Here is a 15664-nt window from a genome sequence, read left to right as displayed (position 1 = left end):
ATAAATTTATTTATTATTTATTTATTTATTTAAATTAAATTTATTTATTTAAATTAATTTAATTTAATTTAATTTATTTTAATTTAATTATTTAAATTAACTTTAATTTATTTATTTATATAAATTTATTTATTATCTTTATTTTATTTAAATTTAATTTAATTTAATTTAATTATCTTAAATTAAATTAAATTAATTTATTTATATAAATTTATTTATTTAAATTTAAATTTAAATTTATCAATTTATTTAAAGTTTACTTTTCTTGGTAATTTATCCAGAATCTGTTCTTGGTAAGATAATTCAAATCTACCACCAACCCACTCCCATTTCTCAAGTGAACCCAAAGAAGAATGAGTCCTCAATTCTGTGTTCCCTGACTCTAAACATATGAGAACAAAAGCGAGCATGTTTGAGTCCTCTTCCATTGTTTTCCACTGAAATATAAATGTGATATGTGTGTATATCATTAAATCTGATATATATATATATAATCAGAGCTAGTGTGGGTTTCATTTTCACTTGAAATAGATGTCTGACTGAGAATCCCGGGTTTAATTATGATTCCATAGGTAGAATAAGAAAAACTGGAGCACAAGAAGGTGATATCTCGGGCTTCCCTGGTGGTCCAGTGGTTAAGACTTCCAATGCAGGGGGCCCTGGTTTGATCTCTGGTCAGGGAACTAAGATCTCACATGCTGCACAGTGCAGCCAAAAAATGTTTTTAAAAAAGGGGATATCTCTGGAATTCTGCTTTCGTTATAAAGTACTTTATAGGAAAATGTGATTTTTCATTCTCCTCAGATCATTAATGTTACTAACATTTTTGTAACAGGATACAAATGCTGATCCCAAAATTAAGGATTCTAAAGCAGTTAAAATAAAAGGATCAAAAATGGCTGGAGAAAAAGTTGAAAAAGTCAGTCAAGCTTCAAATGCCAGCTGTCTCAATGACAATGGGATGAGCCACATCAAAACAGTGCCTTCAACAAGCCTCCGAGATTGCAGCAATGGCAGCGTGGGCCACACAAGAAATCCAGGCATGGCAATTCCTCCACTTACGTACACCCTTTCTGCGGTGGCTCCCACTATTAATTCTGGAATGGGAACTATCTCAGGAGTTCAGAGTTACAGGTATGAATTAGGAAAATATAAGAACAAAATGTTGTTTAAGGAAGGACATCTTTACAAATTGCAAATATTTATCGATTCAGCCACATGTATTATTACTCTCAGGTTTCTGAATCCTATTCATTTTTGTCAGGTTACTGTTTCAAAAAGACTTCTTGGCTAATGTGATTGAAAATGATTAGCATTTGATCAAAAAATTTAACCTGAGTCCTAAGAAAATAAGGTGGTATTATTTCAGGTGAAGGAATCTATAGCTATTAGTCTAATAACACAAAGGAGTTTGTCATTATAAAAGAGATAATTGGGTTTTGAGCATCTGCTGCTTCATGGCATGGCTGTGGGCATGTAATAGTACAAAGGAGCTCCTGTTGGGAATTTCGCAGAAAGGAAGGTAATTTATTGGCATTGAAGGCTGGGTGGGAGGCATGAGGGTAGTGGTAAAGGACAGGATGTTTCACCAGATCTGTGAGCATTGTATGTTTAAGAATAGGCATTAAATTCTGATTGAACTGCATGTCACTTGGTGTTGGGTCTTTTGATTTTGTGCTTGAAAAAAAAAATTACTGCTGGGTCTAATGCAAATTTTTTTGTGGCTTTTGTACAGAGTGGATGAGAAAACCAAGAAGTATTGTATTCCATTTGCTAAACCAAATAAACATTCTCCAGCAGGAGTTTATAATATTAATGTGACCACATCGGTAAGTGATCTGTTTCAGAGGCAGAAGAGCAAACATTAGTCATTTCTAGACTTCTATTAATAGTAAATATGATAGTGAAGAACTGAGAGTTTTATTGAGAGACGTATCATAAAGTGGAAACTTAATTATGTATATATCATCCCAGCGTGTCAAAATCATAAATGTGAGAGACAAGTTTAAGTTTCATAAGTCTGGAAATTTAAATATAAGATGTTGTTATTATATAGAATGGATAAACAACAAGATCCTACTGTGTAGCACAGGGAAGTATATTCAATATCCTGAGATAATGGAAAAGAATATGAAAAAGATATATATACGTATAACTGAATCACCTTGCTGTACAGCAGAAATTAACCCAATATTGTAAATCAACTATACTTCAATAAAAAAAGATGTTATTATTAAAATGATATCTGTTTTAATTTTTTCAGTAATGGTAAAGTTTCTTAACCTAATGCTTGGTGATCAGTTCTTTTTTAGAGTAGATGAGAAGATAAGTTGTCTTATCTCACCCACACCAGGTTTCTGGTGGAAATAGTCTATTTATTCATTGAATAAATATTGATTATCTATTATGTTTAAGTCACTGAAGAAGAATGTCAGTCTTTCTCTTCAGGAATCTCGTGGTTTAGTAGAGAATCAACACATTAAAACAGTGTCAGATTGCAGTAGTAGAAGCATGTCAAGATTCAGAGGTCTTCTGAAGGTTCAGAGGAGCGTTATTATGCGGAACACAGCTGCCAGAATGCTTCTTTTTAAAGTTAAGTTGAATCATCATTGTTCTTCCACTCAAAACCCTCCATTGGCTTCTCATCTCTGAGTAAAGACCAAAGTGCTTTTAGGGCCTGTTAGTCCCTGAGTGACTCACTCCCTCATCCCTCTATCCCACCCCTGGCTACTCTCATTTTTGATCACTCCATTCCGACCACATTGATTGCCTTGTTATTCCTGGAACATGGCAAGATATACTCCCACATATGGGTTTTTGCACTTGCTATTTCCTCTGTTTTAGAACATTCTTTCCCCAGATAATCCAAAGAATTTGCTTTTTCTCCTCCTTGGCTTACATGAAACCTCATTGTGAGGTCTTCCCAAATATTTTAACTCATTTTGTCTATTATTCTCTCCCCTCCCCTTGCTTAATTGTTTTTTTTTCCATTGCCTTACCTGACATCCTCTATTCTCTTATTTATACATGGTCTGTCTCTCCCTCCGCCTGCCCACCGCCCCGAATGTAAACTTCCAAGGAAGGATTTGTGCTTTGTTTGTTTTCCTCACTTCTCTGCCCCACACCTAGAACAGTGTATAACGCATTGAAGCTGCTTAAGAAATGTGGTGAATAGATTTTTCTGCCAGGGAAGGAGAGGTATGGATGTATTCCCCAGAGTATTTTTCTCACACATTTCCCTTCTCTACCTCTCCCATTATCCTCAGAACTGAAAAATATAACCTTCTTTTCATATCTCTGGTGATTGCAATTGTTTTTCTTTTAACTATTCTTAGCCTATAATTTCGCTACCCATAATACTCTCCTTTTTGATATATCCTACTCATTTATTTGTGGATATTTTTGTGTTTTACCTTCCTGGTCTGCTCTGGAAGATTATTTTGATCAGCAAGTCTTTTCAGAGTAGCCGGCTCAATACCATTTTGCTGGAATTGTTATTAGCCTTCTTTCAGGCATTGCATTATCAGTGCTGGCTGATAATCTTAGATCTCATTTCTGTTTATCCTTCTTTGGAATAGGCAATCAAGAAAGGAGGTAAAGATTAGTAGGGAGAAGACCCACTGGAGTCTTTTCTTAATGAAAATTAACCGAGGCAGAACTAAGGCTAAACTTTCTTCAGCTTCTAGGTTGAACATCAATAGCCTTCTCCCATGCTTTATGCCCTGATCTGAGGATGTGAATACATATATTATTATAAACATCTCTTATGTATATTATGTGTCACTTTTTTTTTTTTTTTTGTAAATTTATTTATTTATTTTTGGCTGCGTTGGGTCTTCATTGCTATGTGTGGGCTTCTCATCGCGGTGGCTTCTCTTGTTGCGGAGCACGGGCTCTAGGCGCACGGGCTTCAGTAGTTGTGGCCTGCGGGCTCTAGAACTCAGGATCAGTAGCTGTGGCACACAGGCTTAGTCACTCCGCAGCATGTGGGATCTTCCCGGACCAGGGCTCGAACCCGTGTTCCCTGCATTGGCAGCCAGATTCTTAGCAACTGCACCACCAGGGAAGTCCATGTGTTATTTTTTGAGTATATAAATCTAGTAGTTTGGACTCATTATTTTATTGTTTTATACTTGCAGATAGTTTTTTTTTAAACTAATTATTTTATTTACCGCTGATATTGAACCTTGAGCCTTAGCCATCCTTCTATTAAAGAGCAAATAGAAGGGGCTTCTCTGGTGGCACGGTGGTTGAGAATCCGCCTGCCAATGCAGGGGTAACGGGTTCGAGCCCTGGTCCAGGAAGATCCCACATGCCACGGAGTAACTAAGCCCTTGAGCCACAACTACTGAGCCCGTGTGCCACAACTGCTGAAGCCCGCTTGCCTAGAGCCCGTGCTCTGCATCAAGAGAAGCCACTGCAATGAGAAGCCCACACACTGCAACAAAGAGTAGCGTCCGCTCTCTGCAACTAGAGCAAGCCCATGTGCAGCAACGAAGACCCAACGCAGCCATAAATAAATAAATAAATTTATTTTTTAAAAAAAGAGAGAGCAAATAGAAACAGCCAAAAGAAAGACACTCAAAAGCTCACTACAGGACTTTTGAAGACTTTCTGAGAGGCAGAGTAGCATAATTCACAGAATATTAAGCTCGAGGTATCTGGAATCTCAGTGGCTTAACACTGTCATTATACTCTTTGTGTGTATATTTCATTATACATACATATACGTGGATATACATGGACATACATAGGATTTCATTATCTATATTGGTTTCTTTCCTTTTAGTAAATCATATAATCTCTCTATGTATCATCTGTTTTGAAAATGTGGAAAAGAATGTAGAGTTTCTGTGATTCTCAAATGAAACAGATTGGGAACTTGTCAAATTCATAAAGGTGCAGAATTGAAGTGCTGCTGTGCTGTTCTTCTCTTTATTATTTTTCCAGACTTTATCAAATATGAAGTAATAGTGCTTAGAAAGATTAGGAATATGATTAAAGTTATAATTTTATACTTAATAAACTGTATTTCTAGGAAAATGATATTTGCTAACAGTGAGGAGTAAGACAAGGACAGATGTAAAAAAATGAGTCACAAGATTATCATTGGGAAAGTGAAAAATGTGCTAGGAGATGTGATATACATGACAAGATGTACTATTCAAAAATTCATGTGGCAACAGCAACTATGCTAAAAAGCCCAGCAAGTGTCATAAGACCTGACCTTGCTGGCCTGAAAGACCAGGACACTGATGCCCATCTTTTAACCTTGTACTACTTGCCAGGACTTACACTGAAGTTTGGTGGAGGGAGAAGGAGAAACTCATAGCAACCAACCAATCTGCTTGTTAGTAATTTTAATAGATTTAAAGAGTAAGAGGTTTGAAATACTGGATGAAATTGTTTTGTATGTTATTAGTGTTCTTCAAATTTTGTATTATTCTAGCTTTTCAATTCTATAAATTTTAGGATACGAACATAGTAGTTACGAAAGGGGGCAAGCTTACCTGGAGGCTAATTCATTTGTGTTAACCATTCTGATGATATTAGGTTGCTAGTGAAAAGAGTCTACTTCAGGCAAATAAGAAAAGAAGGGAATACTCAAAGAGAGATGTCCGTTTGCCTGAACTAAACTATAATCATCTCCCTGAACTAAAAGCCTTGGAAGGCATCGGTATGTTTGTAACGCTTTTACTTTTTCAGCCCTTTTGTTTACATTATTTAAAATGTATGTTAAGTAAACTAATACAATATTAAAAATTTATAGTAACTTTACATATTTAAGTATGTGAAAATGTACAGACTTATGTACAATAAGTATATACCAAGGGACAGATACTGAATGTGAAGAACTAACAAAAACGTCTGATTTTCTCACTGTGTTTATGGTTATTTTTATCTAGCTCGAAATTCCAGGCTAATAAAGAAGGAGAACAAAAATCTTTCAGAATCTCGAATTCCTTCTCTGGTCGCTATTGACTTGCACACCTTCAATACTGCATTACATCAGGTATAGAAATACTCTCTGTAGGATGCATGGAACTCGGGTCTCTCTCATATTTCCTTTTAAAGTGTCCTATGGAGAGTTTGCTCTTAAGAATTGGGCAGGTTTATTAGTGGGATCTATAAAATTTTGCTTGTTAAATTTTGTTTTATGGTTCATTGCATTAAGTACCCGTATTACATATATATTTACATGAACATTTCCCAGTTTACAGTGATCAATTTTTCATAGATTAAAAAATTGTGTGTGTGTGTGCATGCGTGTATGTAGCCTAGCTATGGCTTTAATATAACTATAGGCTTTATGGTAGTTTATGATATTTCACTGCATTAATACCAAAGTTGTTACCTTTCAAAGAGTGAAAAAAAAAAAAGTGAAAAAAAAAAATTAAAAAAAAAAAAAAGAGTGAAACTCTTTTTGGAATAGTTTTTTTTTTTTTTTTTTTTTTTGCGGTACGTGGGCCTCTCACTGCTGTGGCCTCTCCCGTTGCGGAGCACAGGCTCCGGACGCGCAGGCTCAGCGGCCATGGCTCATGAGCCCAGCCGCTCCGCGGCATGTGGGATCCTCCCGGACCGGGGCATGAACCCGCGTCCCTTGCATCGGCGGACTCTCAACCACTGCGACACCAGGGAAGCCCTGGAATAGTTTTTATTATCTTAAAATGTATTCTCCATTTGACACTTTCCCCCGGGGCAATCCATTCCATCCATGCTAAAGATTTTCTATTCCATATAGTCTTTTGCTATAATTCCTCTTATCTCTTCAGAATATTTATGTTTCTGCTACTTTTATATCAACAACAGTCATATCACTAAGAAAACTGGCCAACTTTTTAATCTCTTGAGCCATCCCTAACTAACTACAAACTTGGGATATGAATCATTGAACTTTCCCTTTACTTCTTCAAACAGATTTTCACCTTTGCTTGATGCTAGGCACCTTTTGTTTTGGAATTCTCCATCCTCATTGTTTAAGGATTTCCATTTCATAGACAGCCCCTGTAGGTAGCCTCCTTCTCTATGCCGATGCTTTTTCCTACTGTTACTCTTTAAATTATTTTGTAGAGCTCTGCAAACAAGGGGAATGATATTGTTGAGGATAACAAGTTGCAGAGGCAGTTACCCAGTGATTCTGAAAAAAACATTTACAGACTGCTGCTGCTTTTGCCTTATCTCTTGCCAGCAATTTCGGGAGCAACGTCGTCAAAGCTAAACAAATTCCTGTTGTGTGAAGATGAATCACTGCCACAGATTTTACATTGAGGGACTACAGAGTCTCAGGAAATTCCCGTATACTTCTAAACTTAAATATGGATTTTAAAGCTGCAGGATTTTCCACTTGCTCTTTGTGAGCACACTATTGTTCAAATCACGTTTCAGGGTTGACATAGCTCAATCTAGTTTCATGCAATGGAAGAAAGGCTTTGGCTGCCTTCCCACTTCTTCAATATTTTTATTTCTCGTTCGGAACTAATCCTTTTATATTTATACACTGGTTCTGCATTTTTACTCTCAGTTTATTTGTTAAATTTCCATTTGCATTTAAAATAAAGAAGAAAGTAGCTGTAGTGAAAAACACAAATTAACACCAAAGTAACACGAGCTTATGTCTGGAAAATCTGAGTGGAAAGAGAACAGGAGACTGAAAGCAAAAGCCCTGCTGGCAGAAGCTGTGACCTGCTTTGCAGTCTTACTTTATGGTATTCATCTATGCACTGAACTACATTTTGTTTCTGTACATAACACAAACATTTTCACATTTATGAAACTCTATTATGTACCTCGGGAACAATCTGTAAGATAGATTTTGTAAGTACAATATTACTTAATCCATGGAATCTGTCTCCACTCCCTCACCCCCTACATGCTTACATGTCTTATGTACTTATAGACGTAGCTTCAGATTTTTTCCTCTAAGCACTGTTTTCTTCATCCCACAAATTTCGATATGTTGTATTTTCATTATCATTCCATTCAAACACGAAAACATTTTTCCTTGTAATTTCTTCTTTAACCCAGTAATTATTTAGAAATGTGCTGTTTAATAGTTAGATATTTGGGCGTTCCTTAGATATTTTATTATTAATTTGTAATTTAATTCCATATGGTCAGAGAATATACTCTGTATGATTTTGATTTTTTTAGATTCACTGAGATGTGTTTTATGGCCCAGCACATGGTCTGTCTTGGTGAATGAACCTTGTTCTCTTGAAAATAATGTATATTCTTTAGTTGTTGGATACAGTATTCTATAAATGTGAAATCCAATTAAGGTTGATAGTGTTTAGATATTCTATATCCTTGATGATTTTTTTGTTTAGTTCCATCAGTTCCTGAAAGGGTGCTGTCAAAATCTTTTACTATGATTGTGGAATTGTCTGTTTTTCTCTTACATCTATTTTTGCTTCATGTATTTTAAATCTGTCTTATTAGGTACATACACATTTATACTTGCTTTGTCTTCCTGATACATTCTCCCTTTTATCATTATGAAATGTCTCTTTCTCTCATGGTGCTCTGTGCCTTGAAGTCTATTTTATCTGAGATTAAAGTAGCCACTCCAGCCTACTTCCACTTATTTGTTTCCATAGTACATCTTTCTACTTTCATTTACTTTCAACCTATCTGGTTTTGTATTTAAAGTGTTTCTTTTGCCAACAGCATATAAATTAGGGTCTTCCCTTTGTAGCTATTCTCTCAATTCTGATTCTTTTAATTGGAATGTCTGTTTGTTTTCTATTTCTGCTAACAAATTACTACCAACTTAAAACAATCTCCATTTATTATAGCTTCCATAGGTCAGAAGTCCAGGCACAGCTGCTGCTCTCCTTAAGAGTCTCATGGGCTGAAACCAAGATGTCAGCAGGGCTGCATTTCTTTCTGGAGGCTCGCGCGGGTATCCGTTTCCAGGGTCATTCACGTTGTTGGCAGCATCTAGTTCCATGTGGTTGTGGGACTGAGGTCCCTGTTTCCCTGCTGGCTGGCTCCTGGGAGTTGTTCTCGTTCTCAGCTTCTTGAGGCCACTCACATTCCTTGGCTCATGGCCTAATTCCATGATCCTCAAAGCCAGCAACAGTGGTTGAACCTTTCTTACTCCTTGACTCTCTCTTACGTCCCCTTCTGCCTCATCTTTCTGACGTTCTTCCCATTTTAAGGGCACATGTGATTTCTTGGGCCCACCAGGATAATCTCCCTATCTTAGGGTCAGCTGATTAATAGCATTAATTCCATGTGCAAAGTCCTTTCACAGCAATAGCTAAATTAGTTTGATTGACTAGCCAGGGACAGGAATCTTAGTGGAATATCTTTAGAATCCTGCCTACCACTAAATATTTAGGCCATTAACATTAATGTGATTATTGATATGTTTGGATATAGCTCTGTCTTTTCATTAGTTGTTTTTTGTTCCTCTATTTTCCCTTTCCGGCCTTCTTTTGTATTTGAATATTGTTAGTATTGGCTTTTTGGAGATACCTCTTTGCATTATTTTTTAGTGACTTCTCTAGGGATTACAGTATACATAACTAATCTTTCATAGTCTACTTAGAGTAAATATTGTACCACTTATAAAATGTAGAAACCTTGCAAATGTATTTCCGTTCCTCCCACCTGAACTTTATGTTACTGTTTGCATTTGTATTTTGTTCACATACATTGAAAACCTCACTATACTATGTTATACCTTTTGCTTTCAATAGTCATAAGTATTTTATGGGAAGAAAGTAGTTTTCTATGTTTACCTAGCTACTTACTGTTTCTGTTGTTCTTCATTCTTAAAGATTACAGTTTTATTTTCTGGTATTATTTTCCTTCAATCTGAAAGACCTCCTTTAGTGTTTCTTGCAGAGCAGGTCTGATGGTGACAAACTCTTTTAGTTTTCTTTCATTTGGGAATGACATTATTTTGCCTTCTTTCCTGAAATATATTTTCACTGGATATAGAATTTGAGTTGGTAGGTTGAAAAAATTTCTTTTTCTCTCAGGACTATAAAGGTATTATTTCTTCGTCTTCTGATCTCTACGATTTCTGGTGGGAAATTCTCAGGTATTTGAATTGTTACCCTTAAGTAATGTTTCATTTTTCTCTAGCTGCTTTCAAGATCTAATCTTTACCTTTTGTGTTTATTAGTTTGAATATAATATGTCTAGGCATAGTTTTCTCTGAATGGATCCTTTTGGAGTTTGCTAAGCTTCTTGAATCTGTAAATTTATCTCTATTACCAAATTTGGGAAGTTTTTGGTCACTATTTCTTCAAACATTTTTTTCCTGCCTAATTTCTTTCTCTTCTCCTTCTGAAGTTCTAATGAATGACATATATGTTAGACCTTTTGGTAGGTATTTTCTCACAGGTTCCTGAGACTGTTCACTTTCTTCAATCTTTTTTCATTCTGTTTTTCAGATTGAGTAATTTCTATGGATCCTTCCTCAAGTTCTTTGACTACTTTGTCACTTCCATTCTGCTAGTAATTTTAAAATTTCAGATAATGTATTTTTTAGTTCTAAAATATCCACTTAGTTCTTTTTTAGAAATTCTATTTCTCTACTAAGAATTCCTGTCCCTTCATTCATTTCAAGTATATATAAATTTCCAGCATCTGGGCCACCTCAGGATTGCCTTTATCTTTTGACTGCCTTTTCCCTTGAGAATGAATCACACTTTCCTGGATCTTTTTATGTCCAGTAATTTTGAATTGTATCTCGGATATTGTAAACGTTGTATTGTATAGTCTCTGGGTCTTGTTATAATCTTCAGGAGAATGTTGAAATTTTTATTTTAGTAAGCAGTCACCCAAGTTTTGTTTACACTGTAAATTCTGCCTTACCTTCTGTGAGAGGTGGTTTAAATCTCAGTTCTCTAAGTCTTTGTCATCCTAGTTTGCATCTGTCCTGCACTTGTGTAGTTCAGGGCTTAGCTGGAGGCTTGTACAAGTGATTAAAATCTCATTCACTTCTCTAAATTGAATTTAGACAATTGCTATGCTGTTGGGAGCTATCCCATGCATGCATACCTCAGGAACTGGATGGAGACTTCTGTGGGTTTATACATAGAATTAGAAGGTCCCCTTCTCTAGTTCTCTTCCCTCTGGAGTCCCCCCCCATACTTTTTGCCCTGCAGGGACCCCTTTTTCTGGTTTCTCTGACTATAAAGATGGGGTTCCTTTCAGACTTTTAGCTTCTTGCACTTCTTTACGACTCTGAGACTAGGGCTTGCCCTTTGGGCAAAGTCATAGAAGTGAAAAACAAACAAAATTGGAAACCTACCCCCTTGTGAAGGGATACATCTCCAAGTTTTGACTCTTTTCCTTAATCCTCAGCTGTTTTTCTAAAAGGTTTTGTTTTGTTTTGTTTGTTCATTTATTTTGGTGATAGGTAGACATGGGTAATAGTGGGTTTACATTGCCCTGGCACATCAGAAGTATCTTTTAACATATGTATCAACAAAGAGGTCAAAGAATAAGATGAAGCCTTTACTTCATCTTCTTCTGTGTAAGCAACTTGAGCTATGACTAGTTCCCAAGTTCTAATCATCTGATATTTGAACAAGAACTGGGATTTTGAGGAAGTAAGACTTTTACAATTACTGAGACTCTATATGCTCAATTATTAACTTGTAGGTATCAGGATCTCCCCTGTCAGATGATTCAGAGGCCGATTTGCCTCCAGTGGAACACCAGCACTGACTGTCATTTTGGTTCTGAGCTGGGTAGGTCTGATTTCTCACCCTTGAAGCTGTGTAACCTTTTGTGGGAGATATTTCGTAGCTTGCTGAAGCAACAAATTCTACAGCTGAAACATACTCCAATGATTGACTCTATGAGAACTCTTGATAGACAAAGAATTGTACTACTTAAAAAAACAGGAGTAGCTTTGTCTCTGTGATGAAATCCCTTTTCATAGCGCTTGCACCTCTTGCTTTTAAACTAATGTCCTGTATTTTATTGATACAGTAATGTGAACTTAGGGTGACAAGTGCTCCAGAAGGATAAATACTTATCTCCCGTATCAGTCATTCGCCCTTTGGATTTGTAAAGCAAGAAAGAGTAAATGATTGCTTGGTAATCTTTTTCCTAATAAAGAGGGATCATACCAAGTAATTGCCTTCATTTTAAATATAACTTTTTAGTACTGAAAAACCAAAACCAAAAAAAAAAAAAGAGAAAAAAATCAGACATTTTTGGGTGATAGTTTGCTATGTGAGTTCACACAAGTCATTCAAAAATAAAATCCTGCATTCTTATAAGTGTGTTTTTGGAATTAACCTGTTAACCTCAACAAAGCATTTTGAATGTCTGTGACATCAAATGTGAATTTACTGTGATGTGCATAAATCTTAAGTTTTAATTTCTCATTTTTACAGGTCCCTTCCAAGGGCCTAGTAGAAGTCATTGCAACGCATTTGCTATACATACTGCATAAACTGCAAGCTCTATAAAACTTGTATCTATTTTGTCAAAATTAGTCATTATTTACACAAAAGGAGATGTTGTGCTATACATGGTAGTTTTGGTGGATAATTATCCTGAAGACTGTCTTTAAAATCTTGTTTTTTATACATATGATCTAAGGTTTTCTTAGACCATGTAATACCTACCAATACTGTCAATATATACAATATGAGAAAGCAAGTGAGGTAGAAATCAATTTCTAGGAAGAATATATGTAAACTATTTGGTGGCATATATCCCCCTTTGCTTTTAGATGCTGCCCTAGCACTTGAGATGACATCCTTGTGCAACGAAAGTGCTGATATCCTAGAAGCAGAGATTTGTGGTTTTGAGCCTTGACTTCTGAACTGACTACATTTTCTGAGAAAGGCCTTGCAGCAGAAGAAAAGACTAAGACATCCATGTGTTTCAAAGGAACATTGAACAACTGTCCCTTCCCAAATGTTATCCCATCACTTTTCAAGTCCACTGATGCTATTCCAAGATGTATCCAGTGAAAGAATAGCGATAGAGTTCTTGTTACATGAACGTGTATTTAATATTAGTAGATCGTGTATTTAAAGTGAGTAAAAAAAAAAAAGGGAGAAAGAGAGAAGCATTTAAAAGGTCGTGTTGTTTATGCATTGAATCTTGTGTGTTATTTGTATAAATGTGTACATTTATTTGGGAGTGGGTTTGGTGGTGGTAGGTGATAAAAACTAGGATCAGTTGAAGAAAATGAAATAAAACCTAGGATCAGTAGGAGAAAATGTTTCCTTTACCCTAACTTAACTATAAAACACATTTAAAAATCTTGCTTTTTTCTAGGCTTTAAGGAGAAATGTAACTGCTCTCTGTGGATGGATGTACATCTTTGGTTTCTGTGATTATTGTTGATGTTTGATCAGTGTTATTGTGGGAATCTGGCCTCTCTGCTGATCTTCTAAGAACCACACTAAAGCAAATGTCGCAAAGAAGCCTTTTATTTCTAATGACCTAGTATGACTCTGGCATTGGGTAGTCCTCTGTTTTATGAGATTCTGGTGCTAATGTTCTTGTGTGTAGGAACGTGATTGGAACAAGAGTGATGAAGGAGAATTTTGTACGTTTACCTTGGAGCTGTGCACTGTGCTTCTCATTAAAAAAAAGAGGTAGACATACAAAATTTGGGGATGGAAGCTGGGTTACCAACTGACTAGGGCTGATTACTCTTTTCTGGGCCAGTTGCTATGGAACTCCCCAGCTGGAGAAGTTCTGGGGAGGGAATATCCACTGTTAGGACTTCACTCTTGTCCCACTGATAGTTTGAAGGTGATATCAGACAGAACCTAGAGACGTTTCTGTCTCCTTGGGTCCTCCAAGGCCTCCCCCAAAGCTTTTCACAAGGTGCAAAATCATTTACCCACAGCCCACGCATCTTTTCTAATGCGCTGATTCACAACTTTTAGGTGGGAGAGTGAAACCAATTGGACTGCAGGTTTTGGTTTCTGGGTTGTAAGTTGTGCTCTGCGTTCATTATCTTAGAGGATGGTTGTTAAGGGGGCCAGAACTTGTGTGGGCTTTTTTTTTGCCTTAAGCAATGAGCAATATGTTGTTTTTTCTAAAAGGCACTGACTAGAACTTAGCCCAAACATTTAACTAGCACTTTTCTCTATTACTCTAAAGAGCTTAATATTGAAATTCTGACCTTAGACACTTGGGCTTTCAAAAGAGTAGGACATTCCAGAGGCAAAATAAGGGACTCCAATGTAGAGTCTATAGGTGGTTCAACTGAAATTTGGTCTTGGTTTTGAAGCTCTATCTTTAAACTCTGACCAGGTGTTTGACTAGATTGGTGTGGCTAACATGCTGAACAAAATTAGCGTGTAAGTATTTGTAGGCTTCACATTAAAATATTATTATTTTATTTTTACTCTGAAAAATATTGTCAACAGACTCTAGCATGGAAAGCAGATAATACTTAAAAGCCAAGTGTTTCTCTAGCTTCTTTCAGTGTTATTTTTATGTAAAGATCAGTGTGAAAATATCACCCCAGTGTCTGAGGGTCCAAGATCAATTACCTTCTCATTTGCTTTTGGTATTTTTTGTTTATTAAAACATTTTGTGAACTTTAGAATTAAAGAACTAAAAGTTATTCACTATAAGTCCAACTTGAGACTTGAGGATCATATCTGGTTAGAACCGTGGCAGAACTTGAAAAAGAAGATTTTGCAAATTGGGGCCATAGACACTGAACCAAAATAATCCCTTTTTTCAGTTTAAGATTACTTTACTTTGTCTCACCTACAAGGATGTGATTAAGCCACTTACTAATAGAAAATATGTATATGTACTGGTGGGGGGAAGTGGGCTTGCTGTGTGTATGTATGTTTTAAAATTAATAAATATTATATCTTACTGAGCTCCATAAATGGTTTTTACTTGAATTTATTTAAGAGACCATGAATAATGTATACAACACCATACAGTTTTAACAAATAAGTTTGAAATAATCTGTTAATTCTCTTTTTGAAATTTTGTATATAGGGGTGGCAAGTTAATTTTCTTGTACAGCCAGTGATACAAGCAACCTGGTCCTAAAGTAGCATGTCTTGTAAAGATGACTTGGTAAAAGTTGTGACAGACTTACGCTTAGAACCTGGTTCTCCTGATTGAGAATCCTTGCTTGGTTAGAATAGCTGACTTCCTATAGAAATAGGGACACAGAAGATGTGTTTTCTTATGTGACTCTCTCATTATTGGTTCCTTTATTTTAGTTGTGCTACAATATAAGGCTGGATCTGTACTAAATTATGAGTCAGACTAGACGGAAAAATGTACTTCACTTGTTTTCTAAATGCTCCTCTATGTAACCGAACCATTGGCAGGAATTAGAAACACCAGCATCACTGCTTTTAAGGTTTTAAGGCTAGTCCTAGAGAATTAGGCTAAATGGATTTTTCTCTATTGTTTTGTGTTGTGTTTTAGAATTGGAAATGGGTCCTTAACACTCCTCTATGTGAATGAAAAATTATGTTCTCACATTGCTTTTTAAAGTGTCTTATTTTCTCTCTTTATAGCTTCAGACATGAAGTAACTTGAAAATGTAATTACCATAAAGCTTATCTATTTCTTAACACGTCTTTCTGAGAAGTGCCTTCCCACAAATCACTCATCATCACTTGTAAGTAACTTGTGATTTAGAGGTTTGTGTTTGTAGATGTTTGTGGATATCTGATATCGACTCTATTAT

At 36.0% G+C, this 15664-nt stretch overlaps 1 protein-coding gene across 6 annotated transcripts in view; it reads left to right on the top strand.

Moving 5' to 3' along the window:
- CDKL2 (cyclin dependent kinase like 2) overlaps positions 1 to 14837 on the top strand; it is a 37291-nt gene extending 22454 nt beyond the window's left edge. For 2 of the 6 annotated variants that reach the window (XM_032633406.1, XM_032633403.1), the window contains 7 exons: positions 836 to 1134; positions 1736 to 1829; positions 2449 to 2592; positions 5554 to 5677; positions 5907 to 6013; positions 11623 to 11711; positions 12707 to 14837. In XM_032633406.1, the coding sequence (XP_032489297.1) occupies positions 836 to 1134; positions 1736 to 1829; positions 2449 to 2592; positions 5554 to 5677; positions 5907 to 6013; positions 11623 to 11688 (834 nt within the window). In that variant the 3' untranslated portion in view covers positions 11689 to 11711; positions 12707 to 14837. Of the gene's footprint in view, positions 1 to 835; positions 1135 to 1735; positions 1830 to 2435; positions 2661 to 5553; positions 5678 to 5906; positions 6014 to 11622; positions 11712 to 12706 lie in introns of those variants that run through there. The other 4 variants (XM_032633405.1, XR_004350095.1, XM_032633408.1 and 1 more) reach the window with 4 other exon arrangements.
- Positions 14838 to 15664: the final 827 nt, after the last annotated feature.

The sequence above is a fragment of the Phocoena sinus genome, chromosome 5, assembly GCF_008692025.1.
Source record: "Phocoena sinus isolate mPhoSin1 chromosome 5, mPhoSin1.pri, whole genome shotgun sequence".
NCBI classification, from domain to species: domain Eukaryota; kingdom Metazoa; phylum Chordata; class Mammalia; order Artiodactyla; family Phocoenidae; genus Phocoena; species Phocoena sinus.
Note: the sequence above shows the minus strand (reverse complement) of the source record. Positions and strands in the feature narration are given on the sequence as shown.